This window comes from Capricornis sumatraensis, chromosome 9 (genome assembly GCF_032405125.1).
Source record: "Capricornis sumatraensis isolate serow.1 chromosome 9, serow.2, whole genome shotgun sequence".
NCBI lineage: Eukaryota > Metazoa > Chordata > Mammalia > Artiodactyla > Bovidae > Capricornis > Capricornis sumatraensis.
In genome coordinates, this window is record NC_091077.1 from 101,121,546 (window position 1) to 101,139,956 (window position 18,411).

General features: G+C 36.6%; 1 protein-coding gene across 13 annotated transcripts in view; it reads left to right on the plus strand.

Annotated features, from left to right (window-relative positions):
- Positions 1 to 18,411, plus strand: part of PAM (peptidylglycine alpha-amidating monooxygenase) — a 173,311-nt gene that overhangs the window by 78,264 nt on the left and 76,636 nt on the right. For all 13 annotated transcript variants that reach the window (XM_068980032.1, XM_068980033.1, XM_068980034.1 and 10 more), the window contains exons 7-8: positions 15,800 to 15,848; positions 17,420 to 17,487. In XM_068980032.1, coding sequence (XP_068836133.1) covers positions 15,800 to 15,848; positions 17,420 to 17,487 — 117 coding nt within the window. The remainder of the gene's footprint in view (positions 1 to 15,799; positions 15,849 to 17,419; positions 17,488 to 18,411) is intronic.

An 18,411-nucleotide genomic window follows, 5' to 3' on the forward strand; every position in this document is an offset into this window, starting at 1 on the left:
CATTCGTTCTGATCAGATTTTGCTACCAAATGTTAGCCAGAAAAACTTTAGGCTTCCAGAGCTTTTCAGGCTTCAGAATTGAAAAAAGTTCCAGTAGGGGGAAAGGGGGATTTCCCTGGTGGCTCAGATGGTAAAGCATCTGCCAGCAATGCAGGAGACCTCAGTTCGATCCCTGGGTCAGGAAGATCCCCTGGAGAAGGCAGTGGCAACCCACTCCAGTACTCTTGCCTGGAAAATCCCATGGACAGAGGAGCCTGGCGGGCTACAGTACATGGGGTCACAAAGAGTCGGACACGACTGAGCGACTTTACTTACTTTCCAGGGGAACAAGAAGCCTTAATTAGTTAAAAGACTAACAAGAATTGAAGGACTCTGGATATATCTGAATATTTTGTCATTAAAATAATCTCTCCCAAACTTTATTGTTCATTTTTTGAAAAATACAGAAGACCATTAAAAAGAAAAGTAAAAAGTCACTCATAGTACGTATTTTAAAATATACACATAATATGAAGTGACATTTGCACATATCTGTATGCTAAAAAGCCATTGAATTATACACTTAAAGGGGTTAATTCTAAGGTATGTAAATTATATCTCGGTAAAACTATTGAAGAGAAGGTATATAGATGAAAAAGAAAAAAAATCTATAATACCTTCTTCAATCCCATCTCCTTTTCTACCCCCCAGCCCTACCTCCAGGTAACTGCTATTTATATCTGCCGGTTTTCTGTATGCTTATCCCTTTTACATTTCTGTATGCACACAGAAACCACAGATATGTGTGTCTGCACTTTTTTTTCTTTTTTGGACAAAATTCAGATCGCACTCTGCACAGGTCTGCATCTGCCGTTGGCTTTAACTTAACAATGTACCCTGGGCGTATTTCTAAGGCAGCACATGTAAGGTGCTTTCATTATTTATAGTGACTGCCTAATATTATGTTGGGTAACTATGTTATCATTTATATATCCTTCTCCCGGCAACCCACTCCAGTACTCTTGCCTAGAAAATTCCATGGATGGAGGAGCCTGGTGGACTACAATCCATGGGGTTGCAAAGAGTAGGACACGACTGAGCAATTTCACTTTTTCCCCATTAAAGACATTTACATACTGAGTTTTTTGTTATCACAAGCAATTCTGAGTTTTGAACGTTAATGTTAGAAATGTTTTAGGTAACCATGTATTGCTACCACAGGGTAGATTTCTAGAAATGGGATTTTAGGGTTATAGAGTATTCAAACCTTAAGGGATTCCACCAAATTACCTGACAGAAGGATTTTTTTAATATACAGTCCATAGTGAATGAGAAGTCCATAGTGAATATCCTTACCTGCACTCAGTTCAGTTCACTCAGTCGTGTCCGACTCTTTGCATCTTCATGGACTGCAGCATACCCGGCTTCCCTGTCCATCACCAACTCCCGGAGCTTGCTCAAACTCACATCCATCGAGTCGGTGATGCCATCCAACCATCTCACCCTCTGTCGTCCCCTTCTCCTCCTGCCTTCAGTCTTTCCCAGCATCAGGGTCTTTTTCAATGAGTCAGTTCTTCGCATCAGGTCGCCAAAGTATTGGAGTTTCAGCTTCAGTATCAGTCTTTCCAATGAATATTCAGGACTTATTTCCTTTAGAATGGACCAGTTTGATTTCCTTGCAGTCCAAGGGACTAACCTGCACCTGATGTTTTCATAGTTGAAACATTTTACCCAGTATTTACTTAAGTCAAGGAACTCTTTTTAATGTTCCATTAAAACAATTAGAATTAGCAAAAAGTTCTTAATAGAATTACCTCTTAAAGTACATAGTACTCTGTGTCAGAATTTCTCAGAATCTTATCTGTCGACTACTTGTGCTAGAATCTCCTTGGGGTGCTTTTTAAAATGAAAATTCCTAGTTCCAACCAGACCTACTGAATCAAATGCACAAGAAGTCAAGGACTGGCAGTTGTATACTGGAACTGTCTCATATTGACCAGAAAGAGGCAGTTGTTAATTTTCAGCTATTTAGTGAGCTCATTGGTAAGTGTGCGTGTGTGCTTAGTTGCCCAGCCGTGTCAGGCTCTTGGACACAACAGGCTCCTCTGTTCGTGGGATTCTCCAGGCAAGAATACTGGAGTGGCTTACCCTTCCCTTCTCCAGGTGACCTCCTGACCCAGGGATCAAATCCAGGTCTCCTGCATTGAAGGTGGAGTCTTTACCAGCTGAGCCACCAAGGAAGTCCATTGTTAAGTATAGCTGTGTTGAAAAACAAAGGCAATAAATACTCAAAGATCATCATCCTCTAATTATCTTACTACATTTTACTATTATCTTCACTCTGGTTGGTGTTTATGTCTATTGATCTGTATGGTGGAAATACTATAGAATGGTGTGTGAATGGCTCATTTTTTCCCAGCCCAGTGCTCAGTAATATCCCATTGATAGCTTGAAATCAGTCATGGTGGGAAAATTTACACCATTGAAATTGACAAGCGCTACAAACCAGTGCTTCATAAATTATCCTGTTGGTTGTTTACATTTAAGAAAATAATGAAAACCATGTTAGTAGTGCAGATTATTGTGACTAGCCAAAATATTTTACGAAATATTTTTTCAATTCAAAAACTACTATCCAACACTGCAAAGGTTTTGCTCATTTTGCTGATGAGCAAGTGCAGTTTCAGCCTATCTCTTTGTCATTTCAATAAAGCAGGATATCAACAAACATTCTTATCTGAAGGCCTCACTCATCATTTATAACCATAGGTGAGCTAAGAAAAGTTCAGCAAAAATTAAGGAAATAATTCTATGAAATCCATCTGGTTATATGCAATTTATGATAAATAGTATTATTTGTTTTATTATTTTTATAAGTTGTGTCCTCCACATCTTTTATGTTAATAAAAATTATAATAAATGTGTATTTACACACACATGTATATTTTTTTCAGACAGCCTGTGTTTTATCAGCACACCCCTGAGTTCAGCATTCTGAAATTTTAATGAGCTCCTCAGTTGACTTTTATGCAAACTATAGTTTGACAACTGAGTCTCAAATTTTCCTAGAGGATTAAATTTACTTCTAGGTTTTTTTTCCCCCTGTACTCCAGGTATGTCAGGGAAATCTCCTGAGGCTTGGGCCATGAGCAGAATAATTTGCATTTATCACAATAAGTATAATTAAATCTCAATTCTCTTAAGAAAAGGGGAGCTCTGAAAGAAGATAATGCATTTAATTACCATTTGGTTATTCTACCACTTTTTTATTTCACTTAGAAATTTGAAGGAGAGTTTATGTTTATTAACATTTTCACAAAATTTGGTGTTTGGATTTTAAGATGCCATTCTAGTAATATAGAGAAGACACTTTGAATGCATGTATGACTTTCTTGGCGACACCCCTTCCTATATAGGGATGCAAATGTTCCTTCTTGACACTTAATCAGGATAAACCTTTTCAAAAAAATGAACAAAAATAAGTTATATCCTTCCATTTTTTACATATTTTTAAATTTTTAAGTGGAATATATGGGGTGTCAGAGACTAGAAAATAAGAGAATGGCAGAGACCATGAGACCAACTGTAAGAGACAAATGATTGGCAAGAAGGTACTGTTCAACCTGCATGAAACTCCGTAGCCTCTTAGGCATTTTCAAAAGGGATGAGATTGGATCATGGCTGGAAAGGCATTGTGGAAAAGGAAACCATGACTTTTACTTTCTTCCATAAAGGGTAAAAACCATAGATCTTATATCTTATGTACTAATTCATTTTTAAAACATTTGCTTTTAACACCAGAGACTGAGCCTTTGGGATGGTAGAAGTGTGACTGGAAGAGACGTCTCCATCTAGCCCAGCCCTTCCAGTTTACAGAAATGGAAATCAATACTCAGAAAGGTTAAGTGGCTTGCCTGAGGTGGTATAGCTACTAGTCCAGTGGTATTAAAAACTAGAAGAATTTAATTTGTGTTGAATTTCTAATTTGTAGTTTGTCAAAGTTCATGTCCTGACTATATAAAACAAATAGTGGAGTCAGTCCTTCTTCACGTCCTTTGAACCACTAGGAACAAAGAGGACATGAACTTTAACAAACTACAAATTAGAAATTCCGCACAAATCATCCTTGCCCAAGAGAATAAATATGAGTAGAGGCTGGAGTGTTCACCTCATCTTATGCCCCTTCTCACTCTAACATATGAAGGAATCCGCTTCCCTTATGGAGGGGTAATTCTGCACCAGGATGCTTGATAATCCCTCTGATTTCAGAAGAATTATAATAGGATGTTCTTCATGTCCTTCTGTAAGCGTCATTATACTCAAACAGCTTGTTGTGAGTCACAGGAATGACTTTAGGACTGTTCGATACCTCTCAAATGATCCAGACGAAGTCTATTTTCCTGCAATATTTTTTTTTTGGCTTTTGTTAGTCTCATCACATAAATGTAAGCTCCCTGATTCTCTAGCTTCCTGAATTTCAATTTTGTTATTCATCTTCAGTTTGGAAGACTAATGGTCCTTATTCATCTCATTCATTCTGTGGAGCACCTGTTTATTTTAATACCTAAATATGGTCATTAAGTTTCAAGACTTGCGTTTTCATTCATTTGGTTATGAGAAGATGCAGAAAGCCCTGCAGTATTATTGCTTTTTAAAGAATGTATTTGGAGTGTTCTTTATTCCTTAAAATGTGTTTTTTAAAGCAATATAATGTTGAACAATATAATATTTAGCTTAAGTAATGTCTTTTAGGAAAAAAAATTTCCCTAATGCTATTTAAGCTTTCATATTTTGCCTTTATTTTCTAGCTGTTTTCGAAGACAGGCCTATACTTTGCCTTCATGTACCACTTTGCAGCTCATGCTGTTTTAATCACCCATAATTATTAACACCTTTTTGAACCAGGTCAGGGGGTACATAGTCACTAATTAATTTCAATTAAATTAATACCAGATAACCTTTCATTTTTAACCAAAATAAATTAAGAGGAGAAATAAAGTTATTTGCCCATGGGCTCACACCAAAATTAGGAGACTCGAGGCATTTTTTCGCGCACTCCGTGAATACTCAGGCTGGTGTCCACGGCCTGTCCCTTACTGGTCCCCTCATTGCCTCGGCATGTTTATGTTTCTTTACTGTGTTATAGGAATTCTGGTAAGAGATGGAAGTCACGAGACAGAAATGCTAGCATCTGTACATTCCGTTTCCTGCTTTCTATTAATTCCTTTCTGGTAGTTGATGGTTTTGCTTATAAAATGCAAGAGATACCCTAAATAAGTACATTACCAAAAAGACATTTAATGAAAGCTATTCAAATATTGCTTTAATGACATTTAAAAATAATCCTGTTAGAAAAATAAAAGTCCAACCTTTCATAGGCCTGGAAGAGACCCTTCTCACCTCCCTCTTTCTGCCAACTGAAACATTCCTCTCCTCTTCATCCAATTTGGAAACCCTTCATCCTGCTCCTTATTTCTTCTCATTCTAAATGAATTCTTCTTCTGTCCCTCTTTGGAAATTTCCAGAGTCTGTCTTCCTGTAGGGATGTCACCCTCCTCCACACTTTTCTAGCTCCATTTCTTTGCAAATATTACGTATCCTTCTTTTTCCAACTAAAGTGTAACACATCACCTATAATGGCAGAAACGAGAATAAAATCTAAGTAGTAACTGCAGATCCTTCCAAACAAAACCTTTATCTTACAGTGTGAAGATTTGCTTATGGGCTCAGGAAATTTTGACTGATAATTTGGGTCACTGAAGGGTTTCAGTGTTTGCCCTACTAGTTCTTAACTCACAAATGCTTTATAAAAATTATTTTAATAATCCTCATGCCACATTACAACTTGAAGATATTGAATGGCTGAAAATTAACACTAAATCAAATATATAAGCTATAATATTCAAAGTATATTTCCTAATTAATACCACAGACTAAAGGCATGCATATTTATATGTAAATTTGGATTTTTTAATTGAAGAACCAAAATACAATGCACAGTATAGTATTTTAAGTTGATGAAGATAATTGCGTTGTAAATACAGCCACTGATTTTAGGTTGAAGTTCAAAAAACATATATTCCAACTAAATTACAGCATTTGGGCCACATGAGCTTCCTGTTTGCGAAAGAAAATAGGATGGTGTTGCTGCTAGGTTACCCTCTCTCTGTTTATCATTTATGAGTACTTAGAGGTTTCAGTTAAATAAAGAAGGGAGAACACATTATTGCAGAAAGTAATTGAGAATTCCAGAGAAGGTGAAAGATAAGCCTTTATGTATAGAAAAACATACCTTCAAGACAATTCAAAAATTCATAATGGAGCACTTTATATGAGATGTAATTTTAGCTTTATATTTCAAATTAAGTTTCTTTGATTAAAACTCTTAAAGTTCCTTTTCATTCCATAACTTATTCTTCCTTTCTGTGGTTCCAAGACTTGTGCAGTTACATTCTGCCCTCAGTGGGGAGAACAGATAATTGAGAGATTGCAAAAAAAAAAAAAAAATTAAGATTTTCCCCTTTAAAGATAAATATATATTTAAAACTGACATATGCATATGAAGTAAAAAGAGTTTGATGTGACTTTTCACTGAGAGAAAGGGGAAATAATAACTATAAGTAACCAGGTATACAGCTTCCCAGGTGGCACAGTGATAAAGGAGAGCCACCTGCCAATTAAGAGATGCAAGAGTCGTGGGTTCAATCCCTGGGTCAGGAAGATCCCCTGGAGGAGGAAATGGCAACCCACTCCAGTATTCTTGTCTGAAAATCTCATGGACAGAAGAACCTGAGGGGCTACAGTCCATGAGGTTGCAAAGAGTCTCACACGACTGAACACACACAGGCAGGTATCATATTTAAAAACTGCCAACCAAAGCCCATGGAGCTAGTGGACAGGCTAGTTAAAGGTGTGAAAAGATAGCATCTTTGGAAAGACAAATGAATGTTTAAATATGCCGTGTACACCAAGTAAAGATTTAAAACTTAATGCCTCAGGAAGGGGCCACAAGTAGAGAGCTTTTTGCTTCTTGATCTGAATGGAGTGTGTTAGTTTTCTTAAAATTCTCAGGCTATACCTTATGATTTGTGCCCTATTTCATATATTATAGTTCAACAAAAAGTTCAAAAAACAATCAATCATTTTTAAAACTCCATGCCATGTTTTTAAAAATTCTGTATTTACTTAGGATTGGGGGGTTTCTTCTTTTAATTTTACTCTCTTAGAAGTATGATTCTAGAGCAGGCTCATCATTCTGAGAGAAGAACCAATGTGAACCCTAAGCTTCGCCATGGAGTCTTTTCTCTGCATTCATAAGAGATGGAAAGAGGAACGTGCTCCGACATTTGTCCTGCCGTAACATCCTCTGCACACACAGCTATTATAAAAGCTCGCTGGTGAGCCTGCCTGCCTGCCTTCCATTTGATCTCTTTTGGGAACAGCACAAGCCATCATTTGTGAAAGTCATCTTCTTGCAGGATGGATAAATGCATTTTCTCTTCTTTGCCACAGGAAAAATGGAAGCTAGTAATTTCTAGTCCCACGGCAGTGAATACAAAATCAAAGGAGGCTGACTCACTGCAGTGACAGCTTCAAAAGGAATTCCTTTTTGAAGATTTTTTTTTTTATTTTTGTAGTGCTGGTTTATTTAGCACCGAAGCTTGTCTCTAAGCCAGCTTTTAGCAGCCTCCAGGAACACCTCTGTGCAGTTTCTGTCACGTAGTAACAGTGCCCCCATTTCGGCTATATTTGTCCACCAGATACACGTTTGCCGTGACAGCTTAAGATGTTAGTGCTTTTTGAGTGGAGACAATTTTATATCAATGTATCTGTAACTGGAGAGTCCTAAGATGATGAAAATATGCTTTCAGTGAATTCTCTAGGAGAAATTTGGTGACTGAGATCTTATTTTGCGGAAACTCTTAACAAAAATCTTTGATATACGCCTGTTTGGGTTACTTTGGAGAGTCATCATTTTACCGAGTACTGTTAAGTGACTGCAGGACCTGCGTTTATAAGTCCAGGAGTACCAAAAACAACAATAAAGGAGTTGTGTCTTATCTTCATTAAAACCAGGGTGCCATTCAACGTGCCTAGGCTCAGAATGAACACAGGACCCCGATCCGCTGTGCCCGCCCTGGCTTCCTCTTTGCTTCTCATTCTTGTGTCATCTCTGCTGCCGCAGGGTTCCAGATGTACAGAAATAACCCTTTCTATGTAACAGCACAGTCCAACTATGTGGAAATAACTTAAAAAAATAAAGTATGGCTCAACCGACAGAAATGACAGCAGTCTGCTCCAGTGCCAAGAAAGCTGGCTGTGTTGCATCTGCTAAGAGACCTCACTCTCCACTCTCCTAAGGGATTCTCCAAGTAATTTTGAGTATATGAAATGTTCCCTGACTATTGAAATGAATCCCCAAGTAATCTATTCCTCGCCACCTTTGGGAGCCATGATTTAGTCTCAGCAAAACAAAACATCATCTGTCCCATTCATTTAATGGTGTTAATTCAGAACAAAGAACCATAAGGTAAAGATCAAGCCAGCATTCAAACTGTTATTAAGAAATCTGTGAACATACATTATTGAAAAATTATTGGTGTGTCTTATACCCTTAAATCATTTTTTTTCTGTTAATTCAAGACAGGCAGAAAAACAGAAAGAGATCATTAAATTCTGTTCCGAACACTCTGAGAGGGTGGGAGGGTATGAGACAGTTTGCTGTTTGCTCACACGTTTTCTAAAATATGCTTTTGATATTAAAGATCTTAGTTCTTTGTTTTTCATAAGACTTGACAGTGCTTCCAGGCATGCTTTTTAGTACTTCCATGAGGAAAGGATCCATCATCTAAAACTGGTAGGGATAGTAGATAATGGGTGTGCTTTATCCCCTACCTTCTGAGGAGAGTGCAGTGAATTGAAATCCATGCTATGACTGTCTTTCTGAAGGACTTTTCCAATTAGTGGGATGTTGTTGTAACAACACATTGGTTCCCTTAGGATCAATGATTAACCTTTTTTTTTTTTAAATTGAAGCAGGAAGTATCCAGGACAAGATGAGCTCATGAAATATATCTCTTGAGGGAAAGATTAGGAGAAGGCAGCAGACTTTTAAGGACCTAAGATGTAGTAGGTTATTATCATGCATTATTCCACATCCTTACTACTTAGCTATGAATCCAAGCAGGAGCTAAAAGCTATTATTAGAAAAGCAAGCTAAATAGTGTGGAATGGAAAACCTCACATCCCATGCATCCACCTCCCATTAAGAGAAATGAACTTCCTACCTAAGTGGGTATCCTTAAGTACCACTGGTTACTTATCCATCCTTGCTTAATTTTTATATCTTAGTTTCAGGCCATTTCATAGATAAAATTCCTTGGACGTCTCTAAGAAATAGAATTCTTTTTTTTTTTTTAAAGTAAATAATGTTTACTAAATACTGACTTTTGAGAATTAGTATCGATTAGTATTGATACCCAGATGTATCACCAGTTAGCTGAATTACTCTGGTCAAGATTCAATCTCAGTTGCTACTTTCCCCCTGTCTATAAAGTGCAAGAGTTGAATTCCATCATCTCCCGGGTGCCTTCCTATTCTGAACTTCAATGAGTCTATATATTTGATAAAATGTCTTGCTGTGGTTTACATCTCTGCCTAAGCAGAGAACAGTTTCCCAAAAAGAGAAGCTGAAACCCTTGTGGAGCAGTCATCCAGTTTTCATCTATCTCAAGATTAGATTCTGATTAAATGTTATTTTCAGTTTTCATCCAGAGCCTGGAAACACTTGTTTCTTTCATTATCAGACAATTCTTTAGAAGTCTTAACCAATGGACCACCAGTACTTCTATGGCTTGATGGGCTTCTAAGACATTAGTAGACTTGATTTTACTTGATTTTCTTTTTAAAACTGACTCTTTAACACTTTCACTGTTAATATCTTCACCATTACAAAGAGTTCCAGTATATACATATGACATTATAATGGACTGTAATGACATAAAATGAAATATACCTCCCAATGTCATCTAATCCCTATTTAGTAAATGAAGTTTCATCACTGTTTCTTTAAATCAATCAAGTTAAAAGTATTTCTGAATGAAAGAGAACAGCAGTCATGAAAGATCCCTTTAACAGGGATATCTTGCATTCAATCTTCTGTAAATACAAATCATTAATAGCTGAAAGTCAGGTGTTCACCAGTGTACCTTGGAGAGAGCATGCACCCACAGCCCAGTACAGTAAAAGAGAGAACAATTTGTTTTTGAAAAAGACTAAAATAAATAAGTAAAAATACCTGGAAAGAAGACCTGTCAAGGTTTTTGCATGATAATGGCTGTACAGGACAAGTGAATAAATGTAAATTAAAAGAACAATTTCAAAATCAGTATAAAAATTGCCTTAATCCTGTTGAACTAACTTCCTCTAGTCCAGAACTTAGAAACAGGTTATCTTGAGTCTGGTCAAGGGGATCTTTATTACTAAAAGTCATGGAAGGACTTTGAAATAGTGCATTATCAACTTCTTCAAGGTCCTATAGTCCCTAACGCAAGACTTTCATTTTAGCCAGACCATGATGTTTTTGTCTCACTGACATTCCACAGTATCACTGATGACTCTGTTCTGTGTCTCCCTAGTTTGTACCTTTATGAATCAGCATCTCTGTTTCCGTTTTCAAAATGCCTATTTTGTGCAATATCTTTAGCATACCATTTCAATTCTAATTCTCTTTGCTCATTTGATATTCCCATCCCCCCCTTTGTTCCGTTCCTGTTATTAAGTTGGAAAAATGTGATGTGCTTCAGTTTCTTCAGTTAAAGAAATTCCTGACCTATAGCTTTGAAAATATATTTCTTAAAAGTAAAATATTCATGTTCTGAAATTTTTTAGAATCTACCAAGTAAAAAAAAAATAATGGTCGTAGTAACTTATATTTATTGGCTATTTTCTGTGATCCAAATAGAGTGCTACATTCTTTACGTAGGTGTCTCATTTATAGTCTGAAGTTTCTTAGTGGTGTCAGTATTGATCATGAATACTAGTCTACCAGATATTAAATAGATAACTTTTCAGATCCTACTCCTTTTAAACAAAGGAACTCAGAGAGGACCTAGTGGAAACTGGTGATGATTTTGTAAGGCGCTGTAGTCAAATAGCTGTGTGTGATGAAACTGTAAAGATTAATTCTAAACTTTCCACCCAACAGACCTTACATATTGTACATTGGAAATGTGCAACATTTATGTTGAAATAGAAGTCAAGAGAATAGTCCTCACTTCCTGTTCTACCTTTCATTCAGACATTCAATCCTGTGATTTCAGGCCATTTCAGTTATTTCACCCATCACTGTTCAATCTTAAGCTGTGGTGTTCCGTTTCCCAGGTCTTCTGGCATGCTCCAATTTTTCCATCTATTCCTCACCTCTCTTCTGTTTACTTTCACCTTAGTCACAGAATTATATTTCTCGGCTAGCTTTTTCAACCAGCATATGATTTGGATACTCAAGTTCATTTTCTGTACCTTTCTTAACTATCAGTCCTGATTGCATTTTTTTCATCGTGTGTGGTAAAATATTAGCAGAAGCACCGATGTGTTTCTTTATGATAATAAACCTTTAAAGCGTCATCCGTTTTAAGAGACAGACTTCATTTATAGCCTAGTGAATTGAAATGAATTAAATCTTATGAGGCTTCATATCTTCTGGCTGAAGTGCCGTGTTACAATAGAAGGGCAAGCAAAGTCAGAGCCCACTGGAAATCATCAGTGAAATACGCAAAACCAGCGGAAGTTTCTGAGTTCAGAAGTAAGATCAGTGTGGAAGTTATAGAAATGATATTGCATAACTGTGGCTAGGATCATGTTGGAGTTAAAAGGTCATAATCTCCACACCAAACGCTAGGCTGAAATATGCTTCTCTCCAAAGCTGCCGCTTGCAGTAGGAATAGCTATGGAACCTGGAGCCATCCAGACCTCCAGACAGCCTTGTTTGAGGGAGTTCAGGTTACTCTTGCTGAAACTTCTCAATGTATGTATATGCAAACACATAGGCTCCTTAGGTCAAACTGGAAAAAGTCAAACTGGAAGAATTCATAATGATTTACAATAATAAAATTTGATTTTGAAGTAATGAATATATTTTCATAGCCATTGATTCAAACAATATCAAAAATGTATATGAATATGTTTTATAAGTATTTTCTTTACTTTGTGATAACTCTTAGCATGTTGCTGAACTAAAATATCATCATTAAAATATTTATCCATTACTAAGTTAAAGAATTTCCTCAAGTTATTCAGCAGGTCTTATGATTGTTACCCCATGGGTAAATAATGATATATATATATCTAAAGTTGATGTTTCTATCTAAAGCATAAAACATAGTATCTAAACACTCATACACATAGGCACACATGCGCACGGCACTTTTTTAGAATGCCTCACTTTTTGCTGGCTCAGTGGATCAAATTCACAAGATAAACTTGATGGAAACAAATTCTTTCATCCATGACTAAGTAACTCTGTTTAGTGTGATTTTTAAGTCTGTTTCTTCATCAGTTTTCCTTCTGTATATTTTGATTTCTGGAGCTTTTTGTTAAACAGGTAAGATTTTCACTTTGTATATTCGCTAGCCTTCTAACCATAAAAGATTTTGTTGTTGTTTAGTCCCTGAGTTGTGTCCAACTCTTTTCTGACCCCATGGACTGTAGCCCGCCAGGCTCCTCTGTCCATGGGATTTCCCAGGCAAGAATACTGGAGTGGGTTTCCATTTCCTGCTCTAGGGGATCTTCACAACCCAGGGATCAAACCCACATCTCCTGCATTGGCAGGTGGATTCTTTACCACTGAGCCACCTAGGAAGCTCTATTCAAGATATACATTCTATAAAACAAAACTTAAAAGTCTCGAGATTCAATTTTCCCTAAAGTCATTATAATACCTAAGTCAGAAGTTCAGGATATTTTTCTCCAGAATGTGTTGAGCTTCGCATATTACTACTTGATTTTTAGCTGATGAGTTATTTTGTGTGATATCCTTGACTGTCTTACAGAATATGGCATTGATTGATCACTTTTAAATCTCTGTAGGGAAGCAAATAGCAATTATATAGAAATTATTTAATTTGCTATCTTTTAATTTGGTGAAAATTTTGATGTGTGCTTAGAAAATGTCTTCAAATTAAAAGTTATTTTTTACTTACTTTCATGCTTTTGAGTAAAAATCTACTCAGTTTAGACAATTCTAATCAAGAATGTTATCTAAGAGGATGGATCAGTTTTTGGCAATAGCTGGCATGTTACTGTTAATAACATTCCTACTGCTTATAATTTGGTGACATATTTCAGCTATAATGATAAATTATTTAATAGTTGCCGAAAGGTGTTAATTAACTGATTTATTTTTCTCACGGAGTTTTTTTGAAGTCATGGTAAAGAATATTAGCCAAGTTGAACATCAAAATGTGATTAACTTGATTCTTTCAAAGCAAGAGTATAATAGAAAACCAAGAGACAGTTCTCATTGCGCTTAGACCCTTTTGCGTGGTTGGACATTAGGGGAGTGGGAGAAATTCTCACCTGGTATTATTAATTAAAATAAAAATTTACAAAACCCGACCACTCAGTAATTAGTGAGTCATCTGTAAGCGCCAGGTAATGTGCTAAGTGGACACCTTCTATGATCCTGTCCTCCGTTGCTTAAAATCTTCCAGCAGCTTCTTGGGAGACCGAAAATGAAACCCAGAATCTTAAGATACTCTGCATGGCCTAGGCAGTCTCCTGCCTCTTGGCCACTGTATCCTTCCTAGACCTCAGCAGGTAAAACAGCTACCCAGGGTCATCTTATCCTGTTGAGCTCGCGCCGTGATTTTATCATGCTTACGTGCTTGGCTGGTATTTTGTTTCTCCGTGTCCCTCCTACCCCATTTCCCTGTGTCTCCACTCCCACTAGAGCGGAAACACCATGAGGGCAGGGGATCTGCACCTGCTGCTTTTCGCTGTATCCCAACCGTGAGGAATATAGCAAAGCTCAGTATATTCACTGAACAGATGATCACCGTTTCTCGAAATACCCTTAGACAATAGATAGTTTTTTATATACAGGATAAATGTTTTCTGAAAACAACTCAGCTATTTAGGTGAGTCTCTGGAGTGTGGAATTCATTTGGTATAAATGAATGATATACTTGCCACTATTCTTTTTTGATCACTGGAGATACTTAGGTAATTCTGAGTGAATCCAATGGCTAATCATTTTGAAAGTAGGACAGAGTAGGTGTATCTACTAAGTCTCAATCAGTGCACTTAGGAAAACTTGTTCTCAACAGTAAACAATTTAAATAAATTAAACAGCAATATTCAATTCTCTTTTCTATATGTATGTATAGATGTATGCCTTTCTGATGTATGGCAAAACCAATACAATATTGTAAAGTAAAAAATAATAATAATAAAATAAAAATAAACACATAACAGATTTAAAAAAAACTCAGTTGAAATTTTTTAAAAAAGAATTCAGTGAAATTATTATGAAAATAGGATGTCACTGAAATTGATTTAGGAGAGTGGACAAAGTCTCTTTGTAAATTGACACTAATGTGGTGTTAAATGTAAAATTAAATATATAATGTTCATCATTGCATTTATTTCTGTACTATATTTGTGAAGATCAGGCTTAATACTGTACAGTGAAGTTTCCTTTGTGTTCTACTACTGAAGTATTAAACATGACTTTTTATACTGTGTCTAAACTTTATCTATAGTAAATCAACATGTCTATCTTACTAGTTAAGTTACCTGTTATTATACATTTTTATGTGAGGTTATCTTTGCTTTTCTTATGAGAATTACAGATGAAAGGAAAATTTTTTCTTAAAAAAATTATATGCTGTTATTTATTAGTATACTTCACTTCCTAATTTCTAATATAAATCTATCATTCTTGTACACACTCAATAGTTATATTAAAATCAACTCAAAGTTGAGATACAAGGTTTTATAATTCCTTAGAACAAAATGCTTAGAAAGAATTTAACATATATAGGAATGGAAGGAATGAGTAAGTCTGAGTTACTATTCATGGTGTCTGTGGTTAAAGATCAGCAAGTTCAAAAGAGTTAAGAATTTGGATGGGTGATTTACATTTCTGTCTTCTTTCTACCTGAGAAAGACAAAGGAAGAAAGAAGAGAGAGGATGTGTAAGAGGTCTCTGAAGTGTCCTTGGCAAAGGTACAGAGATACTCAAACACTTTCCACTAAAGTTAGGGTATAAAAAGAATGAACATCAGGTTCCTATTTAGAAGGTAGGATTGAGTGAGGCTTAGAAAGGTGATTTCTATACAGAAATTTAAGACATTACAGACTAAAAAATGGTAATACCTTGAAAGCCTATATTATGGACTGATTCAGTTTTTGAAAAGTAGAAAAGCTAACTGTTTGGATCCCCATAGAACAAAACCAATTTAGTTCACGAGCTTTATCTGCATGTTTCAACAATACAGATAGTCTATTGAGAGTGGGCATAGTTTTCTTTTGTGAGCTTGTGACTAGAATTTTAGTGTGTCTGCTAGGAAGCAGATAACCGGTCAGTTTGATGAGTCAAGAAAAAGCTACAGACTACTTGAAATGATAGTTCTGTTGTTGCTCTGTGATACATTGGAATTAAATGGATTTTATGAGTATGAAAGTACTCTGTAAACTGTAAAACACCATACAAGTGAAATATGTAGGGTTTTTAAATTTAGTATTGAGTTATTAATTAACATTTTTAGTTTGCAATTCATTATTCATATTTAAGATGTGTATTTTGCGTGTGTATTTTCAGATAATCACAAGGACTGCTCTGGTGTTTCCTTACACCTCACACGCCTGCCGTAAGTACCTCGGTTATCCTAGCTGAGTGATAGCTGTTAAGATCTTCAAGAGCTTAAAAGTGGGAAATCCACCATGCTAGTTATCTACTGCTGTATAACAAATTATTCTAAACTTAGTGGCTTAAAACAGCAAGCATTTATTGTTCCAGTTGCCTGTGGCTAAGGGATTTGGGCACAGCTTAGCTGCGTGCTGGTTGTCTGACACAGAGGCCGCAGTGAGAATCTCGGCCAGGGTCTCAGCCATCTGGAGACTCGACCAGGGCGGATTCGCTTGCGGGCTCTCTCATGCTACTGTTGACAATTTGGTTCCTTGCTGGCCATGGGCTGGAGAACCCCCCTCATTTCCTCCTCGTGTGGGCTCTAAACAGGGCAGCTCCCAACATGGCTGCTGCTGCCTGCCCCTCACCATCAGCCAGGGGAAACGCAAGAGGGTGTCCAAGGTGGGAGCCAGAGCACTTCTGTTTTCTCATCTCAGAAGTTACGAATGTGTGTCCGCTAGGTTGAGAAAGTGGTGACCACGGGTCTTCCTACTCTGAATCCAATGGACAAAAGAAAAATTACTGTTGCTGTATTCTGTTTGTTAGAGATAACACATTACTGGGTCAGGTTACTCAGCCCAACCTGCATCAAGGGAAGACGATTGAACAAGGGCAAGGATGTCAGAGCTGTGGGTCACTGGGAGCTGTATTGTTCGGGGTCCTCCAGAGAAAGTGAACCAATAGAATGTATGAGAGAGAGAGAATGAAAGAGAAAGAGAAACTGAAATGCACCTTAAGGGATTGGCCCACACAGTTGTGAGATCTAGCAAGTCTAAAATAGTCAAGGTAGGATGGAAGGTAGGAAATCCTGGCAGGAACTGATGTTGCAATCTTGGGTCCAAAAGCATAATTCCTTCCTCTTCCGAGAACCTCAGTCTTTTCTCTTAAGACGCTCATCCACATTTTGGACCATAATCTGCTTTACCCAAAGTCAGTGGTTTAAATATTAATTACATCTTCAAAAATACCTTTATAACAACATCTGGGCTAGTGCTTGACCCAATATCTTGGCACTACAGCCTACTGACTTGACATATAACCACTTGACATGTTAACCACTACAGGAGCCATTTAGAGATTGGGATTCCCAGATGGCACTAATGGTAAAGAACCCCCTGGCCAATGCAGGAGACTTATGAGATGCCAGTTCTACCCCTGGGTCAGGAAGATCCTCTGGAGGAGAGTATGGCAACCCACTCCAATATTCTTGCCTGGAGAATTACATGGACAAAAGAGGCTGGCAGGCTACAGTCCATAGGGTCACAAAGAGTCAGACACAACTGAACTGACTTAGCACACACACACATGTAGAAACATTTACCATGCCACAAAAATGTGTATTCAGCTATTTGCCCAAGAAAATAAGTTAGTCTCAGGAAAAATATATATATTCTACCTCATTCCCCACATATTAGTTTAATTTCCACATGAATCATATTTTATAGATCAATGAATTGAAGTATACCTTATTTTTCCAAGGCAATTGTTTTGATGTTTTCCAATAGTTGAAATAAATGTTATTATTTTGTGCAGACAGCCTTTAATTGCTGGCATGTACCTTATGATGTCTGTTGACACTGTTATACCACCAGGAGGGAAAGGTGAGTAATGATCTTTTAGAATTTACCATTACCTCATTACCTAATCTTAAGGATGGATTTACAGAACATCTTTTATAAACACATGAAATGACCAATATTTTTGAGTCCCTGAAAAGTAAACCAGTTCTTTATTATCCTCAAAGTTAAAATAGGTTTTTGTGTTATTCCAAGCCAGCAGTTTATTATTTTCCGGTTTTATGCCAAGAATTGAGGTCTATAGGGAGGTAGTGAGTGATATAAATTAGAATATAATTCTTGAGTATTTTACAAATAAATCATCCATCCTTCAGATGCCAAAAAAAAGTTCCTATCATACCGTGGCATAAACTTATAGAGAATATCAGATTAAGAATCAAAAGCTAGCAAATCCAGTCTGAACAAAGATTTGTAAAATGGGTATAGCTGATTTTTCCTAAATTTCCAAAAAAAAAACCTATTAGAATGAGTATAATATTATTTATTGCTGTAAATATCTTATCCTTTGGTGGGAGTGTCATATTATTCATTTGTTCTTACTGGGATCTGTTAAAGTTAATGACAAGTATGATCTTGTTACTTTTCACTATCTAATTTTAAAAAGGCATTTATTGAAAACTCAACTATGTGTTAGACTATAAGGAAGGAAAAGTATATGAAATGTTTCCTTCTCAACAGGAACTATCAATCTCATTGTCTTAGGTGTTTGAAATAAATTTTTCAAAAATCCTTCTGTTCTAAAAATAAAAACCAATATTTAAGCTTTTTCAGCTGCATAAATTTCATGATGAAGGTATCAAATTAAGCCTGGGTTTTCACTGACAATGTATGTTGATTTGACTCTAGTCATTTTATGAGTGAAACAGAATATAAGGGGTTCTTAGCAACCCACTCCAGTACTCTTGCCTGGAAAGTCCCATGGACAGAGGAGCCTGGTAGGCTGCAGCA